The sequence below is a fragment of the Jaculus jaculus genome, unplaced genomic scaffold (assembly GCF_020740685.1).
Source record: "Jaculus jaculus isolate mJacJac1 unplaced genomic scaffold, mJacJac1.mat.Y.cur u25, whole genome shotgun sequence".
Classification (NCBI taxonomy): Eukaryota; Metazoa; Chordata; class Mammalia; order Rodentia; family Dipodidae; genus Jaculus; species Jaculus jaculus.
This window is the reverse complement of record NW_025423515.1, coordinates 2,142,266-2,169,022: the sequence shown is the minus strand read 5'-3', so window position 1 is coordinate 2,169,022 and position 26,757 is coordinate 2,142,266. Positions and strand designations below refer to the sequence as shown.

General features: G+C 38.2%; 1 protein-coding gene across 1 annotated transcript; it reads left to right on the top strand.

Moving 5' to 3' along the window:
- The first annotated feature begins 354 nt into the window (after positions 1 to 354).
- On the top strand, positions 355 to 24,889 carry LOC123457498 (zinc finger protein 420-like). The gene is made up of 5 exons (XM_045141381.1): positions 355 to 411; positions 15,914 to 16,040; positions 18,477 to 18,569; positions 21,513 to 21,698; positions 22,001 to 24,889. The coding sequence occupies exons 1-5, from the start codon at positions 355 to 357 to the stop codon at positions 24,817 to 24,819; spliced, it is 3,282 nt and encodes a 1,093-aa protein (XP_044997316.1). The 3' UTR covers positions 24,820 to 24,889.
- The last annotated feature ends 1,868 nt before the right edge of the window (positions 24,890 to 26,757 follow it).

The following is a 26,757-nucleotide window of genomic DNA, read 5'->3' as shown; positions in this document are numbered from 1 at the left end:
CGGTAAGCCAAATTAACCTTTCTGTTTTCTCAAAAGCTGCTCTTGGTCAGGTCATTTCTGTTAGCAATGTGACCCTGACTGCAACAGTAAAGGTGGTACCAGATGAGTGGGATTGCTGCTAGACACCTGACTGTTTTTTTGGCCTCTTGAAACTGATTTTTCAAGAGGATTCTGGAAGGATTTGAAACATTGGCCTACGAGACACCTTATGAAGCTATATCAGCTTGATGGAATATTCTTGTCAGAGTGGGGACCTGGAGACCTGATGGTGGGGCAGGGAGAGGATACTGGTGACTGTGTGGTCTTGGAGGCAGGTAGCTGGCAGTAGGGCAGGATGGTGCTGACTCGAGGCGGATGGAGTGGAAGGATGGAACAGTGTGGGCCCAGTGTGGACCTGGTGTTGTGGACCAGGTGACATGGACCTGGTGATGTGGTCCTGGACCTGATGGCAGTGACTCGGTGGCATGAACCCCGTGACATGGACTCAATATTGCAGACCCAGTGACAGAAACCAACTGTTGTGGCCCTGGTGGTGTGGACCCTGTGACACAGCCCCAATCGTACAGCCCCAGTGACACAGGTCCATTGGCAAGTTTGAGGCGGGGCTGGGGGGTGGTATGGCATTCTCGGTAGAGGGGAAAGAGAGGACAGCAATGGGAGGGAGGTAAGAATGAGAGCTGGTTGGCATAGGGAAATGAGAGAGGTGCCTGGCCCAGATCCTTTGAGCCTGCAGATAATGCAGGAGCAAACCTCGTCTACAGTGGGCAGCTGTTTGAGGGGCCTGGGGGACTGGTGGGCTACTCGAGGTTGTGTGAATCAGTGGATTCCCTGCTGTACCCCTGAGCCCTCACACTGGAGGTTTGCTATAACCTGTTCACCCTAAAGCCCTACAGATCTTGCCTATTATTTCTTGAGAATACATTCCTAATGGTTATGTGGATGAGATTTTCTGTAACTTTGACTGTGGTTATGCTTCATTGGTAATTTCTTTGAAATGTTCTCTCTCTCTCTCTCTCTCTGTCTCTGTCTCTCTCTCTCAGTGTGTGCGTGTCAGCACAGATGTGGAGATCAGAGGACTACCCGAGGTGTGGTTCTTCACTTTCCATCTTGTTAGAGGCAGGATCTCCTTTCCCCTCTGTGACTGTCCAGTTAGCTGGCCTGTAAGCATTTGAGAGATTCTGTTGTGCACGCCTCACATTTTGTATAGCCACACTGCGATTACAGACACTACCTACATCATCTGGCTTTTCCTTGGGTTCTAAGGATCCAACATCAGGTACTCACCCCGACCCCTTCTTTCACACCTGGTCTTATCATGTAACCTCAAACTTGTCTTCCTGCCTCAGCCCACTAAGTTCTTTTCTATAGGTATGCACATTCACTCAAATTCTTGTAAGTATTTTTACTAGTATTTTAAATATTTATTCCTCCCTCTTTGTTTACCTCATAATTTCTTGTGGATACTTCAGCTTTTTAGTTCATGCATTGCAGCATCTATGAACTCCATTTCTAAGCTGGGAGTGTAGATCTATAATAGAGAGCTTTCTGGGCATGTGTGAACTCTGGGTTCAATCCTCACCAAAAAGGAAAGAAAAATATATTCATATTGCCCTTTACATTCATGTGTGATTTTAATTTATATATATTTCATATTTTTTGAGATTAATCTCTAATTTTTTCAGATGTTTTTGTTTCATCAACGGTATTCATTTAAGTAAAAGTTGTGTGTGTGTGGGGGGGGGTTGAGTAGGCACACCTGGTTTTTTTGCCACTACAATGGAAATAGAAACCCAGACACCTGTGCCACTTTTTGTTTCAGGATGAAGATTTGAGTGTTGGCCAGTAAACTTTGTAAACATGTGCCTTTTACTGATCCATCTCCCTGGCCCTTCATCATGAGGCTTCTTGAGTATAGCTGTCTTTCTCTACAAGCATGTGGTGGTTCACAGTGCAGTGACAGTACCGTTTGGTCCTTTTACCTTGTGTGCTATGGGTACATTAGCAGTTTTACCCACTGTAGGTTTTGAAAATTTCTCATAATCCCTTTTTAACCACTCATGGTCCCCATTCTAATTTTCTGGCGTATACAAATACCACGAACATCCACATATGTACACAGGTACAAAGAATAAAAGCTAGGATCCATATATGGGCAAGCATATGCAGTTTTAGTTCTTTGAGTCTGAGTTACATCATTTTATATGAAAATTTCCAGATCAACACATTTTTCTGTCAGCTTCTTAACTATTTTTAATTTTTATATTTCTCTTTTTTAAAATCTCAGTTTTAATCATAGGCAAATAATCTTCAAAACCACATCATCAAAGTAAATATACACATAATAATAATCCCAACATTCAAGAGTCCAAGGAATAGAGTAGCATATTCAAGGGTAGTCTGGGCTATATAGCAAGACCTTGTTTTTAAATAAAAGTGAAAAACAAAGTAGATGCACCAACAACAGTAAGCATGTAAAAATATTATCTGTCACCAGCATAATAGGAGTGGGAAAATCATAGCATCAAACAAGAAGAGAGACTATTTGAAAAAAAGGAACTCAGTGGACAGGATATTTGGAAGGGGAAAAAGGAGAGTATTGGGTTGGATTATGCTGATGGTCTATTGCTTATATTTATGGATGTTGTAAATAAAAAATTAAAACATTATTTGTTTTTAGACAAATACATAGAAACACTGCTGTCTAGTCACTAGCACAGTTAAAATGTAAAAGATTGACATTAAAGACTTTCATGGATGTGTCGTAGTCTAACTTCCAATATATTGGGGGGGGGAGTGCAAAATCATGAAGCCAGTTTGGAAAAATTTACAGTTCATTGAAACATGAACATAGTTTGTGATCCAGAAATTACATTTATAAGTATTCATGCAAATATGCAAGCCCCCCACCCCAAAGTGTATCTCCACACTAACACCCAGAAGTGTTTTGTATATACCATGTTCCTAGATGCTGCAAACAGGAGGCAACACAAATGTCTATGAACCTGTTTTACCACCTCTTGTTCCCAGGTCCTTTGCTGTTTTGCTCTCAGTGGGAAGGCAAGACAAGAAGCAGTCAGGGTTTCTAGGTCTAAATGAGAACTTGGGCAGTAACAGAGCCAGCTCTTTATGCAGGCATCAATATGGATAACTCTTTTAAAAAATTACTTTCATGTCTTTCATTTTTGTTTATTTATTGACAACTGTCATAATTATAGAAAATAAACCATGATAATTACCTCCACTCCACTTTCCCCTTTGCAACCTTACTTTTCATCATATCCCCTCCCTCTCTCAATTAATCTCTCTTTTATTTGTTTTTAAATTTTTTAAAATTTATTTTATTTTATTTTATTTTAATTTTTATTAACATTTTCCATGATTATAAAATATATCCCATGGTAATTCCCTCCCTCCCCACCCCCACACTTTCCCATTTGAAATTCCATTCTCCATCATATTACCTCCCCATTACAATCATTGTAATTACATATATACAATATCAACCTATTAAGTATCCTCTTCCCTTCCTTTCTCTACCCTTTATGTCTCCTTTTTACCTTACTGGCCTCTGCTACTAAGTATTTTCCTTCTCACGCAGAAGCCCAATCATCTGTAGCTAGGATCCACATATGAGAGAGAACATGCGGCCCTTGGCTTTCTGGGCCTGGGTTACCTCACTTAGTATAATCCTTTCCAGATCCATCCATTTTTCTGCAAATTTCATAACTTCATTTTTCTTTACCGCTGAGTAGAACTCCATTGTATAAATGTGCCACATCTTCATTATCCACTCATCTGTTGAGGGACATCTAAGCTGGTTGCATTTCCCAGCTATTACAAATTGAGCAGCAATAAATATGGTTGAGCATGTACTTGTAAGGAAATGAGATGAGTCCTTTGGATATATGCCTAGGAGTGTTATAACTGGGTCATATGGTAGATGAATCTTTAGCTGTTTTAGGAACCTCCACACTGTTTTCCACAATGGCTGGACCAGATTGCATTCCCACCAGCAGTGTAGAAGGGTTCCTTTTTTTCCACATCCCTGCCAACATTTATGATCATTTGTTTTCATGATGGTGGCCAATCTGACAGGAGTAAAATGGAATCTCAATGTAGTTTTAATCTGCATTTCCCTGATGACTAGTGATGCAGAACATTTTTTGAGATGCTTATATGCCATTCGTATTTCTTCCTTTGAGAACTCTCTATTTAGCTCCATAGCCCATTTTTTGATTGGCTTGTTTGATTCCTTATTATTTAACTTTTTGAGCTCTTTGTATATCCTAGATATTAATCCTCTATCAGATATATAGCTGGTGAAGATTTTTTCCCATTCTGTAGGTTGCCTCTTTGCTTTTTTCACTGTGTCCTTTGCAAAGCAAAATCTTTGTAATTTCATGAGGTCCCAGGGATAAATCTGTGGTTTTATTGCCTGAGCAATTGGGGTTGTATTCAGAAAGTCTTTGCCAAGACCAATATGTTGAAGGGTTTCCCCTACTTTTTCCTCCAGGAGTTTCAGAGTTTCAGGTCTGATGTTAAGGTCTTTAATCCATTTGGACTTAATTCTTGTGCATGGTGAGAGAGAAGAATCTATTTTCACCCTTCTGCAGATATATATCCAGTTTTCAAAACACCATTTGCTGAAGAGGCTTTCTCTTCTCCAATGCGTATTTTTTGCATTTTTATCCAATATCAGGTGGCTATAGCTACTTGGGCTTATATCTGGGTCCTCTATTCTGTTCCACTGATCTACATGTCTGTTTTTGTGCCAGTACCATGCTGTTTTTGTTACTATGGCTCTGTAGTATAGGTTAAAATCAGGTATGGTGATACCACCAGCCTCATTTTGGTTGCTCAGTATTATTTTAGATATTTGAGGTTTTTTGTGATTCCAAATGAATTTTTGGATTGTTTTTTCTATTTCCATGAAGAAAGCCTTTGGAATTTTGATAGGGATTGCATTAAATGTGTAGATTGCTTCAGGTAAGATTGCCATTTTCACAATATTGATTCTTCCAATCCAGGAACAAGGGATGTTTCTCCAATTTCTAGTATCTTCTGCAGTTTCTCCCTTGAGTGGTTTAAAGTTCTCATTGTAGAGATTCTTTACTTCCTTGTTTAGGTTTATTCCAAGGTATTTTTTTTTTTTTTTTTGATGTAGTTGTGAACGGGAATGATTCTCTGATTTCATCCTCTGTGTGTTTGTTGTTAGCAAATATGAAGGCTACTGATTTCTGTGTATTTATTTTGTATCCTGCTACATGGCTGTAGGTTTTGATCAGCTCTAACAGTTGCCTAGTAGAGTCTTTAGGGTCCTTTATGTATAGAATCATGTCATCTGCAAATAATGATAACTTGATTTCTTCCTTTCCAATTTGTATCCCTTTGATGTGTGTCTCTTGCCTTATTGCTATGGCTATGACTTCCAAAACTATATTAAATAAAAGTGGGGACAGTGGACACCCTTGTCTTGTTCCTGATTTTAGTGGAAAAGCTTCCAGTTTTTCCCCATTTAGTAATATGTTGGCTGTAGGCTTGTCATAAATAGCCTTTATTATATTGAGATATGTTCCTTCTATTCCCAGTCTCTGTAGGACTTTTATCATGAAGGGATGTTGGATTTTGTCAAATGCTTTCTCTGCATCTAGTGAGATGATCATGTGATTTTTGTCCTTCAACCCGTTTATGTAATGTATTACATTTATAGATTTGCGTATGTTGAACCATCCCTGCATCTCTGGGATAAAGCCTACTTGCTCAGGGTGAATGATCTTTTTGATATACTCTTGTATTCTGTTTGCCAATATTTTGTTGAGAATTTTTGCATCTATGTTCATGAGGGAGATTGGTCTGTAATTTTCTTTTTCTGTTGTATCTTTGCCTGGTTTTGGTATCAGGGTGATGCTGGCCTCATAGAAGGAGTTTGGTAGAATTCCTTCTTTTTCTATTTCCTGGAAAAGCTTAAGAAGCAATGGTGTTAGCTCTTCCTTAAAAGTCTGGTAAAATTCAGCAATGAATCCATCCGGGCCTGGGCTTTTTTTAGTTGGGAGATTATTGATAACTGTTCGGATCTCCATGTCTGTTATAGGTCTATTTAGGTGATTATTCTCATTTTGATTTAATTTCGGTAGGTCATATAGATCAAGGAAATCATCCATTTCTTTCAGATTTTCATACTTTGTGGAGTATATGCTTTTATAGTATGTCCCTATGATTTTTTGAATTTCTCTGGAATCTGTTGTGATGTTACCTTGTTCATCTCTGATTTTATTAATTTGTGTCTCTTCTCTCTTTCTTTTGGTCAGATTTGCTAAGGGTTTATCAATCTTGTTTATCCTTTCAAAGAACCAACTCTTTGTTTCATTAATTCTTTGGATTGTTCTTTTTGTTTCTATTTCATTAATTTTTGCCCTAATCTTTATTATTTCTTCCCGTCTACTGATTTTTGTTTGCCTTGTTCTTCTTTCTCCAAGTCTTTAAGGCGAAGCATTAGGTCGTTTCCTTGCAACCTTTCTAATTTCTTAATATAGGCACTTAAGGCTATAAATTTACCTCTTAGAACTGCCTTCATTGTGTCCCAGAGATTTTGGTATGTTGTGTTCCCATTATCATTTGACTCTATAAATTTTTTTTTTTCCTTCTTGATTTCTTCATTGCCCCATTCATCATTTAGTAGTGTATTGTTTAGTTTCCATGATTTTGTGTATGCTCTATAGCCTTTCTTGCTACTGATTTGTAGTTTAATTCCGTTGTGGTCAGATAGAATGCAAGGAATTATTTCAATTTTCCTGAATTTGTTAAGATTTGCTTTGTGTCCTAATATATGGTCCATTTTAGAGAATGTTCCATGTGCTGCTGAAAAGAATGTATATTCTGCAGCCTTTGGATGAAATGTCCTGTATATATCTGTTAAGTCCATTCCTTCTATGACCTCATTTAGTCCAGATGCCTCTCTGTTTATTTTTTCCCGGTATGACCTGTCAATTGATGAGAGTGGGGTGTTAAAGTCACCCACCACCACTGTGTTTGGTGTTATCTGTGACCTTAGTTCTAATAGTGTTTGTTTGACGAATTTGGGAGTCCCCATGTTAGGTGCATATATGTTTAGGATTGTAATGTCCTCCTGTTGGAGTGTGCCCTTAATCAATATAAAGTGACCTTCCTTATCTCTCTTGACTAACGTTGGACTAAAGTCTACCCTGTCCGATATTAGGATAGCAACCCCTGCTTTTTTCCTAGGCCCATTTGCTTGAAACACCGTCTTCCAACCTTTCACCCTAAGATAATGTCTATCCTTTGTAGAAAGGTGAGTTTCTTGGAGACAACAAATTGTAGGATCCTGCTTTTTAACCCAGTCTGCAAACCTATGTCTTTTAGTTGGGGCATTGAGGCCATTGATATTAAGAGATATTATTGAAAGTTGTGTATTTATGTTTGCCTTTTTTTTTTTTTTTTTTTTTTGTGGTTCTGGTTCTACATGTGCTCTCTTCTGTTAACTAGTATTTGAGTATTGATTGTTTTTTCTAGGTTCCTTATATGTGTGCTTTTCCTTTTCTTCAGCATGGAGGATTCTATCAAGTATTTTCTGTAGAGCTGGTTTTGTCTTCAAATACTCCTTTAACCTGCTTTTGTCATGGAATGTCCTTATTTCTCCATCTATTTGAATGGATAACTTTGCAGGATAAAGTAACTTTGGTTGACAGTTGTTATCTTTCAGAACTTGGAATATATCACCCCAAGCCCTTCTGGCTTTAAAAGTTTGTGTTGAATAATCTGCTGTAATCCTGATGGGCTTACTTTTGTAGGTAACTTGATTTTTCTCTATAACTGCTTTCAATATTTTGTCTTTGGTGTGTGTGTTTGGAAGTTTGAATATAAAATGGCGAGGAGAGGTTCTTTCCAGGTTTTGTCTGGCTGGGGTTCTAAAGGCTTCCTGTATTTGTATTGGCACCTCTTTCCCAATTTGGGGGAAATTTTCTTCCATGATTTTGTTGAAGACACCTACTATGCCTTTTGAGTGAAATTCTTCTCCTTCTACTATGCCCTGAATTCTAATATTTGATCTTTTCATAGTGTCCCGAATATCTTGAAATTCCCACTCATACTTTTCTATAAGTTTGTCTTTCTCTTTGTTGGCCTGTATTAGATCTGCCACCTGGTCTTCTAGCTTAGATATTCTGTCCTCTCCTTCATCCATTCTACTGGTGAGATTTTCTACAGAGTTTTTCATTTCATTAACTGTGTTCTTCATTGCTAGTAATTCTGACTGGTTTTTCTTTATTGTTTCTATTTCCTTATTTATGTCTTGTATTGCCTTCTTTATTTCATGAAATTGGTGTCCTGCATCTTCTTTGATTCCTTTGATTTCCTCTTTAAGTTCCTCTTTAACTCCTTTGATTTGTTCTCTGACTTCTTTGAACATATTTACAATCATTCTTTTGAAATCCTTTTCAGGCATTTCCTTTAACTAGTTCTCACTGGAGGTCATTTCTGCTGCATTAATACTTTCAGGTGGATTTATATCGTCTTGCTTTTTAGTGTTTCTTGTGCTATAATATATATATTTCTGCATCTTGGATTAAGTTAATGCTTGGATTTTCTAGCTAGCTGGGTATTCTTAGCTATATCAATTGATTTGATGTCATATATTTTCAGGGAAGGAGCTTAAGGTGTTAGATGTGGCTCTTAAGACTCTGAGAGTATCTACAAAGGTGCTCCTAGGGGTTGAGTTTCCCTGCTATGGGGGTATTCAAGTAGGCTGAGTGGAATAAAACACCGGTAGATTGTAAAAGTTAACTAAACACTGTACCCATTCAGTCAAGAGCACCCCCAAGTATGTATGCAAGAGTAGTTATTATAACAACCAGATCCTCTATCAACATAGAGGTTAAGATTTCTGGTCTGTTGAGGGATCCCAGTCAGCTTGTGACCACATGAGACCCTTCCCTGGTGCAAACCCAGTTACCTTGGATGAGTTTGGTCTCAGTCAAGTTGCTGCCTGGGTCGTTGGGCTGCTGTTCTTATTTCTGGAGCTGAGCACTGGCTTTTCCCGTTGGGCAAACCAAGCCTGGCAACTGTGGCCCTGCAGATCAGCACCTCCACTGCTGGAACTGCTGCTGCGAAAGCTGCCTCTGCTGGGTCTGTCAGCAGCTCAAGCTGCTGCTGCTGGGCCCACTGCTGCTGTTGCCTCTGGTGCTGCTGCTGCTGTAGCTTCCACTTCTGGAGCCACTGCTGTTGCTGAAGCTGATGCTGCTGGGTCTGCTGTTGTAGCTGCTCCTGGGTCTGCTGCTGCTGGGGCCGCTGGTACCAGTTCTGGAGCTGCTGATGTTGCTGCCGAACTCTGCTCCTGCTTGGGTCCCACTGTTGGCTCAAGTTGGCGTGGCCGGGTCCCGGACTGCTGATCTGTTCACCAGAGCTGGGCACAGGCGGTGGGCGAGGGGAGGGAGCCACAGCTGCTCTGGTTCTCTCGATGTTCCACGTGTTCTTCTACCTCACAGTCTCCTACACTGCTCACTGCCGCTCTCCCTTCACGTTTCCTGAGTTGTGGAGAGTGCCGGTGTGAGGGGGAACTCCCGCACCTGGCTTTTCCTGGGGCTGGAGCCAAGCCCGGCAGCTTTTTGGTGTGCCCCCCCGCCGCCACAGTTGGCGGAGCTGCCGGGGCTGCTTTTGCCGGCCTGTGCAGGATCTGGATGCTCTGGATCTCTCCTACTTCTCCGCTGCTGCTTCAATTTCCTATACACCTCACTTTTTAGTAAAAGTGTTTATTTTGCTGAGTTTTTTTGGTCTTTTTTCCCCCCAGGCTGCTTTGGCATGGTACCTACGCCGCCATCTTAACCGGAAGCTATTTTTTATCTCTTTTATTTTAATATCATCATCTTTTCCCATTATGATGGTCTTTTGTAGGTAATGTCAGGCACTGTGAAGTCATGGATATTTAGGCCATTTTGAAAGGGTGCATTGTAAGGGATGCTACCCTTGCTTTGGCTCTTATATTCTTTCTGCTACTCTTTTCCACAATGGACCTTGATCACTGAAAGTTGCAAGTGAGATATTTAAGTGTTGAGCACTCCTCTGTACTGTTTAAGTTATCCTAGATGTCACTGCCATCTGGAAAGAGAAGTTTCTCTCACCAAAAGTGAAAATAGGAGGAGAAGTGGCTTAGCAGTTAAGGCACTTGCCTGCAAAGCCTAAGGATCCAGGTTTAATTCTCCACATTCCACATAATCCAGATAGACAAGGTGGCACATGCATCTGGAGTTCATTTGCAGTGGCTAGATAACCTGGCATGCCCCTTCTATCTCTTTCTCTCTATATAATAAATAAATAAAAAGAAAATATTCAAAAAAGTTAGAGTAGCATTAATATAAAGGTCTAAACATTAAGAGAAGAGTTTACTAGGAAGTTTGGTGGGCATAGTATATATATTTATTCAGACTCCAGCAGGTGTTACCCTCCCAGACTTCATGACTTTCCCTGTCATAGGTTCTCAATATCAGGCATGCTCCCTCCAATGAAGCAGGCCTCCAGTCCCAGTAGAAAATGATTGTTTACCCCCTTAACAGAATGCCACTATTGCACTGTTTGCTCATTTGACCTGCCTAGCCAAATGTAAATCTTGGATTGTCCACTGTAGTTTACTTCCACTGGTGACTTCTTGTTTCCCATGGAGATGCATGCAGGATAGCTTTTTATAGCTTTATGTCAACTGGTCTACATGGAGGAGGATTTCAGCTCAGCTCCAACAGGATATCTCAGTGACTTTGCAGCCCAAGCATGTGGCATCTTCAGCAATAAGATCTCACCATAAATTAGTGGTGGGAAACTAATATCTTTGGCAATGGCCTGTAAAATTTTTTTTGGGGGGGTGGGGCATGAGTTTCCTCCTTGGCTAACAACTCACTGGTCAGTATCTCTTTCCTGACACTGAAATTTTTCTAGTAACACTATGGCTTCTGGATGTGCCATTTCCATATTACTTATTCATACCCTTTAAGGTTTTGATTAACTCCCCCACCTTTCATTTACTCAATTACTTCCCTTGACATGAAGCTGTTCTTCTACTTACATATGTACGATATCATCCCCTTAAGTCCTCCTCTCCTCCCTCTTTTATATCCTCTTTCTAACTAAATGGCCTCTGCTACTGAATTTTATTGCAACTCGCATACAACTCCAAACATTTCTAGCTTAAGGACGCAGATTCAATTTCCCATTACCCATGTAATCCAGATGCACAAGGCAGTGGCTGCAGGCCCTAGTCAGTCCGTCCTCTATATATCTGCTTCTTTCTTTCTCATTCAAAGAAAATAAAATATTTCACGTTAACCAATCTGGTATAGATTGTAAGGCTAAGCATCAACAAATGAAATGATTCCCCAGGGCTCCTTTTCATTTGTGGTTAAAAGATAGGTGGTCATCCAGCTTGATATGTTTGCTTATACCAGATTTTTTACATATTGTTCTGTGCAGAAGTAAAGTTTGCCTTGACAAACCACCTTCATTTGAGTGTTGATCTCCCAATTTGTGACCCAGTAAGTGCCTCCAATACTCATAACAATATACTTTGGAGAATATATATATATAAATATGATGGACTCAGGACAAAAAAGATATGCCATTTTTTGGCATTATGGTTTGGTTAAGTTTAAGTTTTCATTAGAAGGTAACTACAATTAACATCACATTTGCAAGATTTGTTCCTAGGTCATTAAAATATTGGTGGTGGATAATTGCTGGAGGAGGTGTGTTGTTAGTATTGGACTTAGGGCTCTAATAGACAGTTCCAACTTGAGAAACTTGCCTCAACCTCCTGGTGATGTTGTCTACCAGAGGCTTACAAGAAGATGACATCCAGCCTCTGCTGGTCTATCTTTTTCCAACTATCAAGAAGCTTCCCTTCAATACTGTCAGTTAAAATCAACCCTTTCTTGCCACAATCTGCTTTTAGTCTGATGCTTGATCCAAGTATTGAGAAGGTCACTACAACGCATACTTGGTGCCTGTTGGACACTGCCAGGCACAGGCTAGAGCCTTCAGGTGATGGGACTGAGTTGCCAGGCATGGCTAAGGACCACTGGGCAACAGGAGACCATTTCCTCTCCAAGCCCAGCACACCTGAACTTAGGCTTTGTTCATAGTCCTGTGACTTTTGGCCAGTTGCCTAAGAAACTCCTTATCAGCCAGAAGCCTTCACATATCCCATTCCCCTGTGATTCTCTTCCTGCCACTATGTAGATCACTGACTCCCTCCCTATGTGCTGGAATGAACACCCCTACACATTTGCAAACAACCTTTAAACCCGGCAATCACCCACCCCCACCCAGGCACCAACACCATGAAGCAGCAGGCAAAGAAGAAAGAAAAAGGTCACGTTTATATAAAGCCTATGGTGAAATGCATTTTTACATAAACAATGCCATTTGTTTCCTGATATTATAGACGTAATTACTGAGTTTATGCTCTAGGCCAACATGAACTTATACAGAGGATTATTGAAAACAAAATTTTCTCTGAGATGGTTGCTTATGGCCATTCTCAGGACCCTGCTCTCCACAGTTGCCTGGATGATCCAGGGACCCACAGGTGCCGGCAAGTTGTTGTGTAGGAAACATGACTGTGTGGCTTTGGGTCTTTTGGAAATGATTTGCAGAAGGAATTTGTAACATTGGCCCCAAAGAAGCCGTGCAGTGTTATCAACATAGTTTGATGGACTATTGTGGTCAGAGTTCAGAGATCTGAATGCAATAAGATCTATGGACTCTGAGGTTTGGTTCATGATAAGAATTTAGACTTTTCTGTGGGCTGGAGTAGAAGAAATTCATGTGAAAGTCTTACTGAACTTTCTCTGTTTCTTAAGAACTTGTGCAGAGCTGTATTTAGAAATAGACAGCTGTGAGGAGAAGGAGGTAGCACAGAAACAAATAACCATTTCATCTTAGAGAGAGGTCCTATTGAGCTGCAGTTGCTTGAAAATTGCTTGAGAAACCAACATTGGGAATGAGCCAGCTGTTCTGTATTGTGACATCAGAAAGAATGCTGTGTCTTAAAAGTCAGGGTGCCTGAATACTTAAGGAGTGTCTTGCTGTTCAAATACATCTTTATTCCCAACAAATTTATAAATTTCATAGCCCATCCTGTACTATGAAGCATATCAACTACAGGGATGAAATCATCATTGAATTTGCTGCATTTTTTTGACATGGCCCCTAAGTAATGTGGAGCCCTAAATGTAGGCCATTGGGGCCTTGGCATAGATAAACAATTAGTTGCATTAGAAACCACAGGATTTTATTGGTATCCCAGGATTGAAAGAAAATTAGCGAGGGAAATTGAGGCTTTGAGATAGTGTTCACCAGACTGTGAGCAGCACAGCTATAGACAGGACTGGAACGCATGAACTTCATCACTGGTTACACACGTCAGAGTTGGAGTTACTAACTGTTCAGAGATTCTAGGTTGAAAAATGTGGATTGCCCATTTAAAATACTTCACAGGAGTTTATTGAGATTGTTGTTCAAAAGATTGCCTACTATATATGACCGAGAGTTATCTGAGTTCCCATTGATTTTACAGTATTGTAAACTAGGAGATGAATTTCATCATCTAACCACTTTATAGAGCTATATAACAGTTTCACATTTAAATGCTGAGTAATAATGGGGAAATACTACCTTTTAAAAACTTCTTTATTTGTAACTGCCCCAAATATATCCAGTGTGCCATGATAAAAATCCTCTCCCACCACCCTCTATTTTCTTCCTCCAAAATCCAATCTACATTGATTCCCTTCTTCTTTCCAATTAGTCTCTCTATTTTAATGTCATTTATTTCCCACTTATTTTGCATGTTTTGTGCAGTTAGCATCAGCCATTATGAGGTTATTAATGTCAAGAACAATTTTTGTCTAGAATTTTGGCAAGTACTATTCCTTATTTTTTGGATTTTAGATGTAGTGTCTCACTCTAGTCCCAGCTAGCCTGAAATTCACTATGTATTCTCAGCATGCCCTCAAACTGATGCCTCCCTAGTTTGGGGACTAAAGGCATCTACCACCATGCCCAGCTCTCACAGTTTTCATCCACCTCTTCCACAATGGTTTCTGAGCCTTGAAGTATGTGCTACCTATGTCTCATTTAGTACTGAACATTCCACTGCCAATTACCAGCAATTTGTTGTTTCGTGAATCTACCCAGTGGTAACCGCCATATGAAAAAGAAGCCATTTAGAGAGCAGGTTGGTAAGAATAATATATCAAATTAACAATTCAAGAGAAGTAATTATGGCCTGCGGTGGTGGTATGATTCAAGTGTCTCCTATAAACAGGTGTTCTGAATGCTTGTGTCCCCAGCTGCTGGCAATTTGACAATTGAAGCCTCCTGGAGGCACTGTATTGTTATAGCCACCTTCCCCTTGCCAGTGTTTAGCAGACTCTCCTGTCATTATTTTGCATCTGATGTTGTCCAGCAGGTGATGTCCATCCTCTGCTGGTTTGTAAGCCAAATAAACCTGCTTTTCCCCAAAAACTGCTCTTGGTGGGCTGTTTTTTTTTTTTTTTTTTGTTTTGTTTTTGTTTTTTTTTTTGCCAGCAATGTGAAAGCAACAGAAACAGAAACAACTCCCCAGCTAGGGGCTCTTGATTAAATATTCAGTACCAGTCAGAAATTCCCTCTTATGGAGAAGGCTTCAAGTCTAATGAGAGAATATTTTGTCTCCCCCATAATGGACATAGCACTATTGAATCAATTGATACATTTGACCTGATTGACCATCAACAAAACTTGCATGGTCACTACAGGGTAGCACTATTGATTACTTTTCTCTCCCTACAGGTTACTTTGCTTTTCCTAGTATATTGATAGTCAGCTAACTGGGAGGAGGATTCCATCTTTGCTGTAACTCGATTACCCAGAGTCCTGCATCTCACACATGTAGAGTCTTTAACAATAGATTCTTACCACCTGGTTCTAAAGGATAACTAAACATCTTGGCAATGCTTGAAGTATTCTCTGACAACTGTGGATTTTATAGATAATAGTGGAAGACAACCTACCCTGGTCCTGAATTTTTCTAATGACAATGCATTAGTTCTGGGTACAATAATATCTATCTCTAAAGTACTTCTGCTTAAACTCCATTTTAACATATAAATTACTTGCTATGAAAGAAATAGGCTTTAAATACCATTTGTCTGTTGGTAAACCATCATGTTTCAAGAGAACAGAAAAAGTCCTACTATATTAACACTACTTATATATATGAGCCAAGATGTTTCAGATTTTGTGTGTTCATTGGATTGGAGTTGAATGGCAACTATGCCACTAGGCATACACAGTGAAATGTGCTAGTATGGATTCCCAACAAAAACTGCAGTGAAGTTGACTGGTGCAACTTGGTACATTGGTTGCAAGCACCTTTAACTTATTGTTTATAATATGTTTGATTTTGAATTAATATTTGGTTATTGTTTGCACAGAATCCTTTCAGTTTACAAGCTCTAATATGTGCCTTTCCATTTCATTGTATTTTCATTAAAAAATTAATCTTACAGGCATGGTGGCACAAACTTTTAATCCCAGCACTTGTGAGGCTGAGGAAGGAGGATTGCTGTGACTTCGAGGCAGCCCTGAGATTACATAGTGAATTTCAGGTTGGCCTGGGCTACAATGAAACCCTAACTCAAAAATACAAAACAAACAAACAACAACAACCACAACAACAAAAACTTATCTTCTTTCATCACTACAGCAATATTCAGGAATGGTATTAGTCTTGAGTCTTTTCTTCCATAATACAGCATATAAACTTTATGCTTATTGAAGAAGTCCCTACCAAGATACACATAGAAGCATGAAGTCCAGTTTACTAGACCCTATTTTGTATCTTGGGTTGAAGAGAAATATCTCATTATAGCAAATAGTGTCATTTGAAGACGTCACTGTGGACTTCACCTGGCAAGAGTGGCAGCACCTGGATGGTGTTCAGCAGAACCTCTACAGAGATGTGATGCTGGAGAACTACAGCAGCCTGGTGTTCTTGGGTGAGCTAAACTCCTGTGCATTTCTGAGTAGCAATTCCTTTCTTTTTGGTTGATAAGTATAGTTATTATTATTAATGTTTAGTATTGTTTTGATATTTTACTCTTAAACTGACATACTTAATGGAACATATTATGTAGAACAAAGTGGATTTATAGTACACACGTATAATGACAAGAGTCTGTCAGATCAGGCATTAGTTGTATGGGGAACACTCAAATTCTAGTAGCTATTTTGAAATACTAATGTAATTGTTGTAGAAGCATGCTAACTTTCTTCTGTGCTATACAACATAAGAAATTATTTCTTCCAAATGCACCCAGTTAACTCTAACTATGCTCATTCTATCCCTTTCCTTCTACTCATTTACCACATTGTAATTACTTGTTGTATTTTCTACCTCTATTATGTAAACTTGGAGTTGGAAGTATGATGAGAACATGCAGGATTTTTGTTTCTGTGTTGGTCATATTTCATTTATATCCCATGAATTTTGGTGGGGGGAACTGAAATCACAATTATAGAGGCATGTGATAATCCAAAGTAGAAATTATGAATTCCCCTTTCTGAGTGAGCTTATTGGGTTACTTAGAAAGCAAATTCTTCTATGATACATATTTTTACTGCAAAAATAAAATGCAAACCCTAACCTGTTTTTATTGCTTACTTACTCAATACCAATTGGAATATCAAGTGAGAAGTTATAGCATTTATTACTGGTTGTTGAGTGTTTATTGTCTTTTTCCATTACCATAGACTTATGTAAGTGTTACAGCATTCTTGATTCCCTTGTTATGAGTGTGTTGAAAATCACTTGTAAGTCAGTAGAGCTGCTTTGATTTAAGATGATGACAGTCAATTCATCAAAGCGGAAATATCTATTACTTCACATAGTACCCTACAGTTATCTTCATACCACCATTGTTAATGTTCCCTTTTTATTTGGAAACTGGATCTCACTCTACCCTAGGTTATCCTGGAGTTCAATCTCTCACCACTTATGTCCTCAAAATCTTAGTGATTTTCCTACTTCAGGTTCCCAATTGTTTGTGGCAAAGGAGTGTGCCACCATACCTGGATCAATTTCTCCTTAGTCTTTTGTTAAAATATATATGTCCATTTGACCTCCAGACAAGGACATTTTTCTAGTTTCCCTTGTGATTTGTATGGACTTTGTTTATTGCACTGATCATATATCTTAGGATAAGGTTTTATTTTTTTTCTTTATGCTTTGAATTGAACATAGCAGTTCATACATCCTGGAAAAGTGTAGACTTGAAGAGTGATGGATAAATACATTTAGGCCTTCTGTTATATATAACATTACTGGTTACATTATAGTCCTCTGTTGATTTGTGGAAATTTTTATGTTTCTTTAAATTTATTTGCATATATGTGTATGTGTATAAGGGCATTCATGTGCTTTACTTGGTGGCCCTCTTCAAATTATTTGTATTTCATTTGTTTTACTCTAGAACATAGTTATTTTGTACATTCACTTACTTAAGGTTAATTCTTATAAATCCCAAGTCCATTCTTTCCTAATATTCCTTGAGATTTCTTCACTTTCCTATGGTATTTTTAAATAGTAATGCAATTTTTGGCTCAGCTTTAAAAATTTAGTTCTTTATCCTCTTTTCTGTGTTTTTTAAAATCTTTATTTATTACAGAGGTTGAGAGACAGGATAAGGCAGATAGACAGAATCAGTGTGGCAAGGCTTTCAGCCACTGCCAACAAACTCCAGCTGCATGCATTACCTTGGACATCTAGCTTGTGTGGGTACTGCGGAATTGAACCTACTTTTTTTTATCTTTGAAGACAAGTGCCTTAACCACTAAGGCATCTTCTCAGCCCTATTTTACTTTTTTCTTTCTTTTTTTTTTATTATGTTCTTTAATTGAGCTCTTTTCCCACAGTATTCCTTTCTTCTTTTTATGACTACTTTCTCTTATTTCCACTTCTCATTAATGTCATTTGTTGTCTTTCTAGTTTCATTATGTTCCCCTTCCAGTATGCTCTATATATTTAATGTTGTGTGTGTGTGTTTTTTTTTAATCAGTGTTTAAGACTTTTGTCCCAAAATGTCCAAGGCAGAGTTAGAAAGACCTCCACGATTATGAGGCCAGTCTTAGGCTACAGTATCTGTTCTTGACCAACCTGGGCCAGAATGAGTCCATACTTTGTAAATGAAAAAAAAAAAAAGAAAAAGAAAAAAGAAAGAAATCATTGTATTATACATGCAAGTCATGTGAGGGAAATATTTTCAGTCATTTCAGGCAAATATTCCAGTTAATGAACCCTGGAAGTATAAATTTTCTCTCAGCTAACTTTGCAGTTCACCTAAAAGAGATCAGGTGTAGAAATGTAGCTTTTATCTTACAGAAGTCCATCTAATATAACATATTGACACAATTTGTACATTATTTCCTACTGACAGGGAACTGTATGTCCAAACCAGATTTGATCTTCAAGTTGGAGCATGGTTTTGCACCATGGAGAGTATTAGAAGGCTCAATTCAGAGGCTTCCAGGCAAGTAAATGCATAATGTTTAACATAGGTCAGTGAGATGAGAACTTACCAGGAATTGTGATAAGTATTGTTACTGTGAATCACACACCTTTTACGACATGGAGAAATTTCTTGTTTTTCTGATATTGAAAACTGCTTTCTTATGAATTCCAAAATTTAACTCCCTGTTTAGGTGGTCTGGGAAAATGTGTGTTAGATATTGTACTATGTTGTTAAATGACCATTTTCTGTATGTTTCAGTATAATAATGCTATTAGTCACTTTCACTGCTGTGACAAAATCCTTAGAAGAAACACCTTAAAGAAGAAAAATATTTATTCAAGTATACAATTCTATAAGGGTGGTTTTGCTTACAATGTTGACACAAAGAAAGTATTTAACATAATTGTGTTTACTACTACCTGTGAAAGTTAGAAGTAACTGAAAAAAGACAGCATCAGAGATTCCATGATAGGAAATTAGAACACATCTGTGAAATGTGCATGACAATGTTGGTTCAAAATTTGTGAAATACAGAAAGTGTGTCAGGGATTTATAAATGTGGATTTGGGACATTGAAGAAAGAAGATCTAAATGACATTTCAAACAAAAGTAAGAAATAGTCCATTTTCATATTCTAGATGAAAATAAGATGTAAATCCACACGTACAACATCAGATAGACAATAGAAAGAGTTCTTGTGTCAAGAGTGGTATCTGTAGGGTTATTAGAAATATGTGTCTCTTGAAGGTGTTAATTCTAGAGATTAAGATCAGTATGACTATCACTCACTCTGTAACAACAGACTCACATGAGAGAAGTGCTAGAATTAACCTTTTGAAAATTTTGAAACCTGAAAGCATGGGTAATGCAGAGAGTCTTACACATTAAACATTTATGCATGGGAGATGAATACAAGAAGAAATATTCAATCAGACAGGACCAAATGGAGAATTGCTGATCAAGTTTTACATTAGAGAACCAAAGGAGGGAAGTTTTGATGTTCTCACCCTTCATGGTGAAGAGTCAACCATACTCCTTATTGATGTTCAAAGTATAGGGAATGTCAAGCCTATATTAATTATGTCATTTGGCCTTTAGAGATTCATTATAATGTCACATGTTTAGTTGTAAAATGACTGAAAATTATAAAACCAGGTCAATTATATGGATGGATCCTGCTCCTTACCACATGTTCCTGATTCTTGCTTGGGTACTTAAATCCCTGAATTGAACTAAGTTTCCTTGTTTCTGGTTTTTTACTGTCTGATAGACAATTGAGAGGCCTTGTATTTTTGTCTGTGTGTGGAATAAATTTAAGACTGTGCCTGTTATGTGAATCTCAAGGTTTTCTAGTGGCTTTTCATATGAAAATACAATTTTATTTGCCTGCATACCTGCAATTGACCTTACTTATGGGTCCATCCATCCATGCATATATACCACCAACATCAACAATGAGCAAAGAATGAGTATTTCAGTCTACAGATGAACCATTACTTCTGCCAACAACCACTTGTAGAAAGAATACAGCTGTTCTCCAATTTGTTCTTTTCTGCTTATTTTAACTATTTTTCTGCATTAATAGCTTTGTTTTCATTTTACTCATATTGTGATGCTTTTAATATTCATATTTTAATTTTCATTTTTAATTTAATTACTATTATTTTGCTTTCATATCCTCATGTGGTTTAGTTTTCTTCCTTCTCATGCAGAATTTTTTTCTGTGTCATCTTCCTTCTCCTTTTATCCTTCATTCATAACAATGATTGAAAATGATGTTCATTGGTTATTATTATTAGATAATAGGATTTAAAAAAATCTAAAACAATCATGTCCACAGTCATTATGAAATGAAATAGTGGCTGGGGAGCTCACTCAGTGTGTTAATATGCTTTTTGCATAATCATGAGTTCAGATGCCCAGAAGAAACCAGAATACTGAGAATCCCTCAAATCTCACAGTGCATAATTATTGCATACACAGCATTTTACACAAGGAGGCACTGTTACACAAATTAAAGGCAATGACTGACACCCAAGCTTGACTTATTATCAGAAAGCATGCATTTGGTAACACACATTTCCAAATTCACAGACAGACATTCACATATAAACACAGAAAGAAAATAAAAACCTATCATGAATATGTAACATGGAGAAAGGTGGTAGGGGAGAGATTAGAAATAAAAACAAAACATGCCCCATGTTATTGTAGAATTTGGCACTGGTCTTTGTAAATAAACCAACTATCTGTAGTGAAAAACATTCAGTCAACATGTGCTAAAATGATGTGTAAACACTTAGGCAACTAACTGCCAGTGGAAAATAAAAACTTTTCTTCACATCCAATCAGTTATTTCACTGAAAATTAAATTATTAAATAAACCTAATCTTAGAGAATTGATGTCTTCAAAAACATTAGACCAGAACTTATTGAGGAGGCAAGACAAACAAACAACCAACAAAGTCATGTCAACTTAGACGTCTCTTATAAATTCTGCTAAATAGGGGCTGCAGAGATGGCTTAGTGGTTAAGTGCTTGCCTGTGAAGCCTAAGGACCCTGGTTCGAGGCTCGGTTCCCCAGGTCCCACGTTAGCCAGATGCACAAGGGGGTGCACGCATCTGGAATTCGTTTGCAGAGGCTGGAAGCCCTGGCGCGCCCATTCTCTCTCTCCCTCTATCTGTCTTTCTGTGTCTGTCGCTCTCAAATAAATAAATAAATAAATAAATTCTGCTAAATAGGAAAACATTTGGTGAGTTTGCACTTTGTTGTGTAAGGCATGCCCCATGTCAAGAAACTCTCCATAGAAAATAGCAAAGAAGTTAATTGAAAAGTAGCAGTCATATAATTGTGAGATGTCTTTCTGTAAATTATAATACTCTACCAAATACTAGGAAGCCCTTGTGAGTCAATTTTTTGTTTAATATTTTGAATGTATTAAGTTTGTTTTTATTTCTCAGAATTAAAAACTCAGCAGAAAATGCACTGGACAGAGACTGATGATTTTAAATGGAGCCAGAATACTGTTTACCAGAGGTTACATCAGACTTGTTATCAAGGACCAAACACAGGTGAAAAGGTGTATGATTGTAGGACAACTTTTGTCTCCAAGTCACACCTCAGTAATCATCAGAGAACTCAAACAGGTAAGGAAACATGACTAATGTATGTGGAAAAGCTAACTTCACCCAGTCATATTCCAGTATGCATTATCAAACTAACACAGGTTATAAGTCATACAAATGTAGCAAAAGTAGGAAAGCTTTCATGTCCAATTCACTCTCAATAAGCCATATGATGTAATGCATGTTGGAATGCCTCCATTGTGAACTTAGATCCTAATAAGCATCAGAGAATTCATAAAAGTGAGAAACCTTATGAATGTAAGAATGTGTAAAAGCTTACATCTCCCAGTCACATCTCACTGTCCATCCTCAAACACAAACAGGTGAAAAGCCAAAGGAGTGTATTGAATATGGGAACACTTTCATCTCCACGGCACAACTCACAAATTATCAGATAACTCACACAGGAGAGAAGCCATATGAATGTATTGAATGTGGCAAAGGCTTCATCTGCAAGTCACAGCTCACTACTCATCACAGAAGTCACACAGGTAAGAAATCATATAAATGTATTGAATGTAGAAAATGCTTCATCTTTAAGTCAGATCTTATAAGGAATCAGAGAACTCACACAGGTGAGAAGCCATATGAATGTACTGAATGTGGAAAAGCCTTAATCTCCAATTCACAGCTCACTACTCATCAGAGAATCCACACAGGTGAGAAGCCATATGAATGTGCTGAATGTGGAAAAGCCTTCATCTCCAATTCAAAGCTCACTACTCATCAGAGAATCCACACGGGTGAGAAGCCATATGAATGTGCTGAATGTGGGAAAGCCTTCATCTCCAATTCAAAGCTCATTACTCATCAGAGAATCCACACAGGTGAGAAGCCATATGAATGTACTGAATGTGGAAAAGCCTTCATCTCCAATTCAAAGCTTACTACTCATCAGAAAATCCACACAGGTGAGAAGCCATATGAATGTGCTGAATGTGGAAAAGCCTTCATCTGCAAGTCATATCTTATTAAGCATTGGAGATGTCACACACGTGAGAGGCCATATAAATGTACTGAATGTGGAAAAGCCTTCACCTGCAAGTCACACTTTATTAAGCATCAGAGAAGACACACAGGTGAGAAGCCATATGAATGTACTGAATGTGGGAAAGCCTTCATCTACAATTCAAAGCTCATTACTCATCAGAAAATCCACACAGGTGAGAAGCCATATGAATGTACTGAATGTGGGAAAGCCTTCACCTGCAAGTCACATCTTATTAAGCATCAGAGAATCCACACGGGTGAGAAGCCATATGAATGTACTGAATGTGGAAAAGCCTTCATCTCCAATTCAAAGCTCACTACTCATCAGAGAATCCATACAGGTGAAAAGCCATATGAATGTATTGAATGTGGGAAATCCTTCATCTGCAAGTCATATGTTATTAAGCATTGGAGATGTCACACAGGTGAGAAGCCATATGAATGTACTGAATATGGGAAAGCCTTCACAGGTGAGAAGCCATATGAATGTACTGAATGTGGAAAAGCCTTCATCTCCAATTCAAAGCTCACTACTCATCAGAGAATCCACACAAGTGAGAAGCCATATGAATGTGCTGAATGTGGAAAAGCCTTCATCTGGAAGTCATATCTTATTAAGCATCAGAGATGTCACACACGTGAGAAGCTATATGAATGTACTGAATGTGGGAAAGCCTTCACCTCCAATTCAAAGCTCACTACTCATCAGAGAATCCACACAGGTGAGAAGCCATATGAATGTGCTGAATGTGGAAAAGCCTTCATCTCCAATTCAAAGCTCACTACTCATCAGAGAATCCACACGGGTGAGAAGCCATATGAATGTGCTGAATGTGGGAAAGCCTTCATCTCCAATTCAAAGCTCATTACTCATCAGAGAATCCACACAGGTGAGAAGCCATATGAATGTGCTGAATGTGGAAAAGCCTTCATCTGCAAGTCATATCTTATTAAGCATTGGAGATATCACACACATGAGAGGCCATATAAATGTACTGAATGTGGAAAAGCCTTCACCTGCAAGTCACACTTTATTAAGCATCAGAGAATCCACACGGGTGAGAAGCCATATGAATGTACTGAATGTGGAAAAGCCTTCATCTACAATTCAAAACTCATTACCCATCAGAAAATCCACACAGGTGAGAAGCCATATGAATGTACTGAATGTGGGAAAGCCTTCACCTGCAAGTCACATCTTATTAAGCATCAGAGAATCCACACGGGTGAGAAGCCATATGAATGTACTGAATGTGGAAAAGCCTTCATCTACAATTCAAAGCTCATTACTCATCAGAAAATCCACACAGGTGAGAAGCCATATGAATGTACTGAATGTGGGAAAGCCTTCACCTGCAAGTCACATCTTATTAAGCATCAGAGAAGTCACACAGGTGAGAAGCCATATGAATGTACTGAATGTGGAAAAGCCTTCATCTCCAATTCAAAGCTCACTACTCATCAGAGAATACACATAAATGAGAAGCCATATGAATGTGCTGAATGTGGAAAAGCCTTCATCTCTAATTCAAAGCTCACTACTCATCAGAGAATCCACACGGGTGAGAAGCCATATGAATGTACTGAATGTGGAAAAGCCTTCATCTACAATTCAAACCTCATTTCTCATCAGAAAATCCACACAGGTGAGAAGCCATATGAATGTACTGAATGTGGGAAAGCCTTCATCTGGAAGTCATATCTTATTAAGCATCAGAGATGTCACACACGTGAGAAGCCATATGAATGTACTGAATGTGGGAACGCCTTCATCTCCAATTCAAAGCTCACTACCCATCAGAGAATCCACACAGGTGAGAAGCCATATGAATGTACTGAATGTGGGAAATCCTTCATCTGCAAGTCATATCTTACAAAGCATCAGAAATGTCACACACATGAGAAGCCATATGCATGTACTGAATGTGGGAAAGCCTTCACCTGCAAGTCATATCTTACTCAGCATCAGAGAAGTCACACATGTGAGAAGCCATATGAATGTACTGAATGTGGAAAAGCCTTCATCTCCAATTCAAAGCTTATTACTCATCAGAGAATCCACACAGGTGAGAAGCCATATGAATGTACTGAATGTGGGAAAGCCTTCCCCTGCAAGTCACATCTCATTAAGCATCAGAGAAGTCACAGGTGAGAAGCCATATGAATGTACTGAATGTGAAAAAGCCTTCATCTACAATTCAGTGCTTACTGCTCATCATAGAATCCACAGTTGATAAACCATATCAATGTATTTAATAAGTAGAAGGCTTCCTCTGCAAGGCAGATGTCAGAATTCATCAGAGACATCACACAGGTGAGAAGCCATATGAATGTACTAAATATGGAAAAGCCTTCATCTCCAAGTCTCATTTTAATAGGCATCAGAGAAGTAACACAGGTGAGAAAGTATATGAATGTACTGATGTGGGAAAACCTTCATTTACAAGTCACATCTTATTAGGCATCAGAGAACTCACACAGGTGAGAAGCCATATGAACGTACTGAATGTGAGAAAGCTTTCATCTCTAAGTCACAACCCAGTAATCATCAGGTAATTCACACAGGTGAAAAGCCATGTGAATGAACTGTGGGAAAGCTTTCATCTCCAAGTCATTGCTAACCAGTCATTAGAGAATTCATATACATGAGAAGCCATATCAATGTAATGAATGGCAGAGAGCTTTCCTTGCAAAGTAAGACCTTAGGAAACACAAAAGAATTCATCTGAATGTACTAAATGTGGTGATAGTTTCATGTTCAAGACACATCTCCCTCTGCACTACAGAAATCACACAAGTTTAAAGACATGAGTGTACTTAATGTGGGAGAGCTTTTCTTGCCAAGTCAGATCTTTATAAACATTATAGAAGTTATGAGTGAGATGCTTATGAATATGATGAATATGTGAAAGCTTTTATTGCTAAGTCAAATGTTTTTAAACATTACATAACACCCAGGTGAGAATCCATATGAATATCATAGTGTGGGGAGGTTTTCATCTTCAAATTACAGCACACTATGTATCAGAGAACTCACATTGGAAAGAAATCACATGAATATAATGAATGTGGGAACACATTCAACTTCCAGTGAGTATTAATGTAAAAGATGTGTGAAAGCTTTCTGCCTAAAGTCCCAACTCAGTGTGTATCTTTAGACAGGTTGAAAGCCAAATGAAAATATTAATAGTGAGGAAACCTTTTTACTGAAGTCATAAGTCATGAGGCATAAGAGAACACACAGGTGAGAAGTCAGTTTTATATAATAAATTTGAAAAAGGTTTCTTGTAGAAGTCAAACCAAATTTTGTATTCACATAGAAGAGAAAACTTAAACCATATAGATGTAACAGTTGAAGTACATTCATCTTCCAGTCACAGGTCAGTGTACATCAGAGAACTCATACAGATGAAAAAACCATGTAAATATAATAAATGTGTAAAAGCTTTTATCTGTCAGTCATGGACTACTGATATATATGAGAAAATTTATATAACTTAGAAATCATATGAATATAATGAATGTTGAATACTTGAAGATAATATTCACAAATCTGAAAACAAATACACTTTGTTCTTTAATTCATACCTTAGTAAATTTCTGAAAACATGTCAATCTTCTTCTTAATTTGGTTGTGGGAAGTATATGGATTGATTTAGAAACTTGCACTTGAATAGCCATGATGTAAACAAAACTTAATGGCCAATTGTGATATTTGGAAAATCCAAAAGCAGAAATTAAATGTGGGTAGAAGAAATTTTGATAGTAGTATTTTGTGTGATGATTACTTGCTGTGTTCTGACCAGTTCCTGGGAACATGAAGAATGTTGAATATAAAATGAGTCATCTGTTGTCTTGCAAAAGAAATTTTTACAAGTTTTGAATTTCAAAACATAGAAACATCATTTGTTTGAACTGCAACTCAATCCCATCTTTGAAGATCAGAATACTGATATGTATTATAAAAGTATGAGTAGTCCTGATCAGTCTGAAAATAGGGGAGGTCTGTAATGACAATGCTAAAGGATATTACTGTTCTGTTTTGGTCAATCAACTTATATTGCTTTTGGAAGTAGAACAAAGGCAGGAG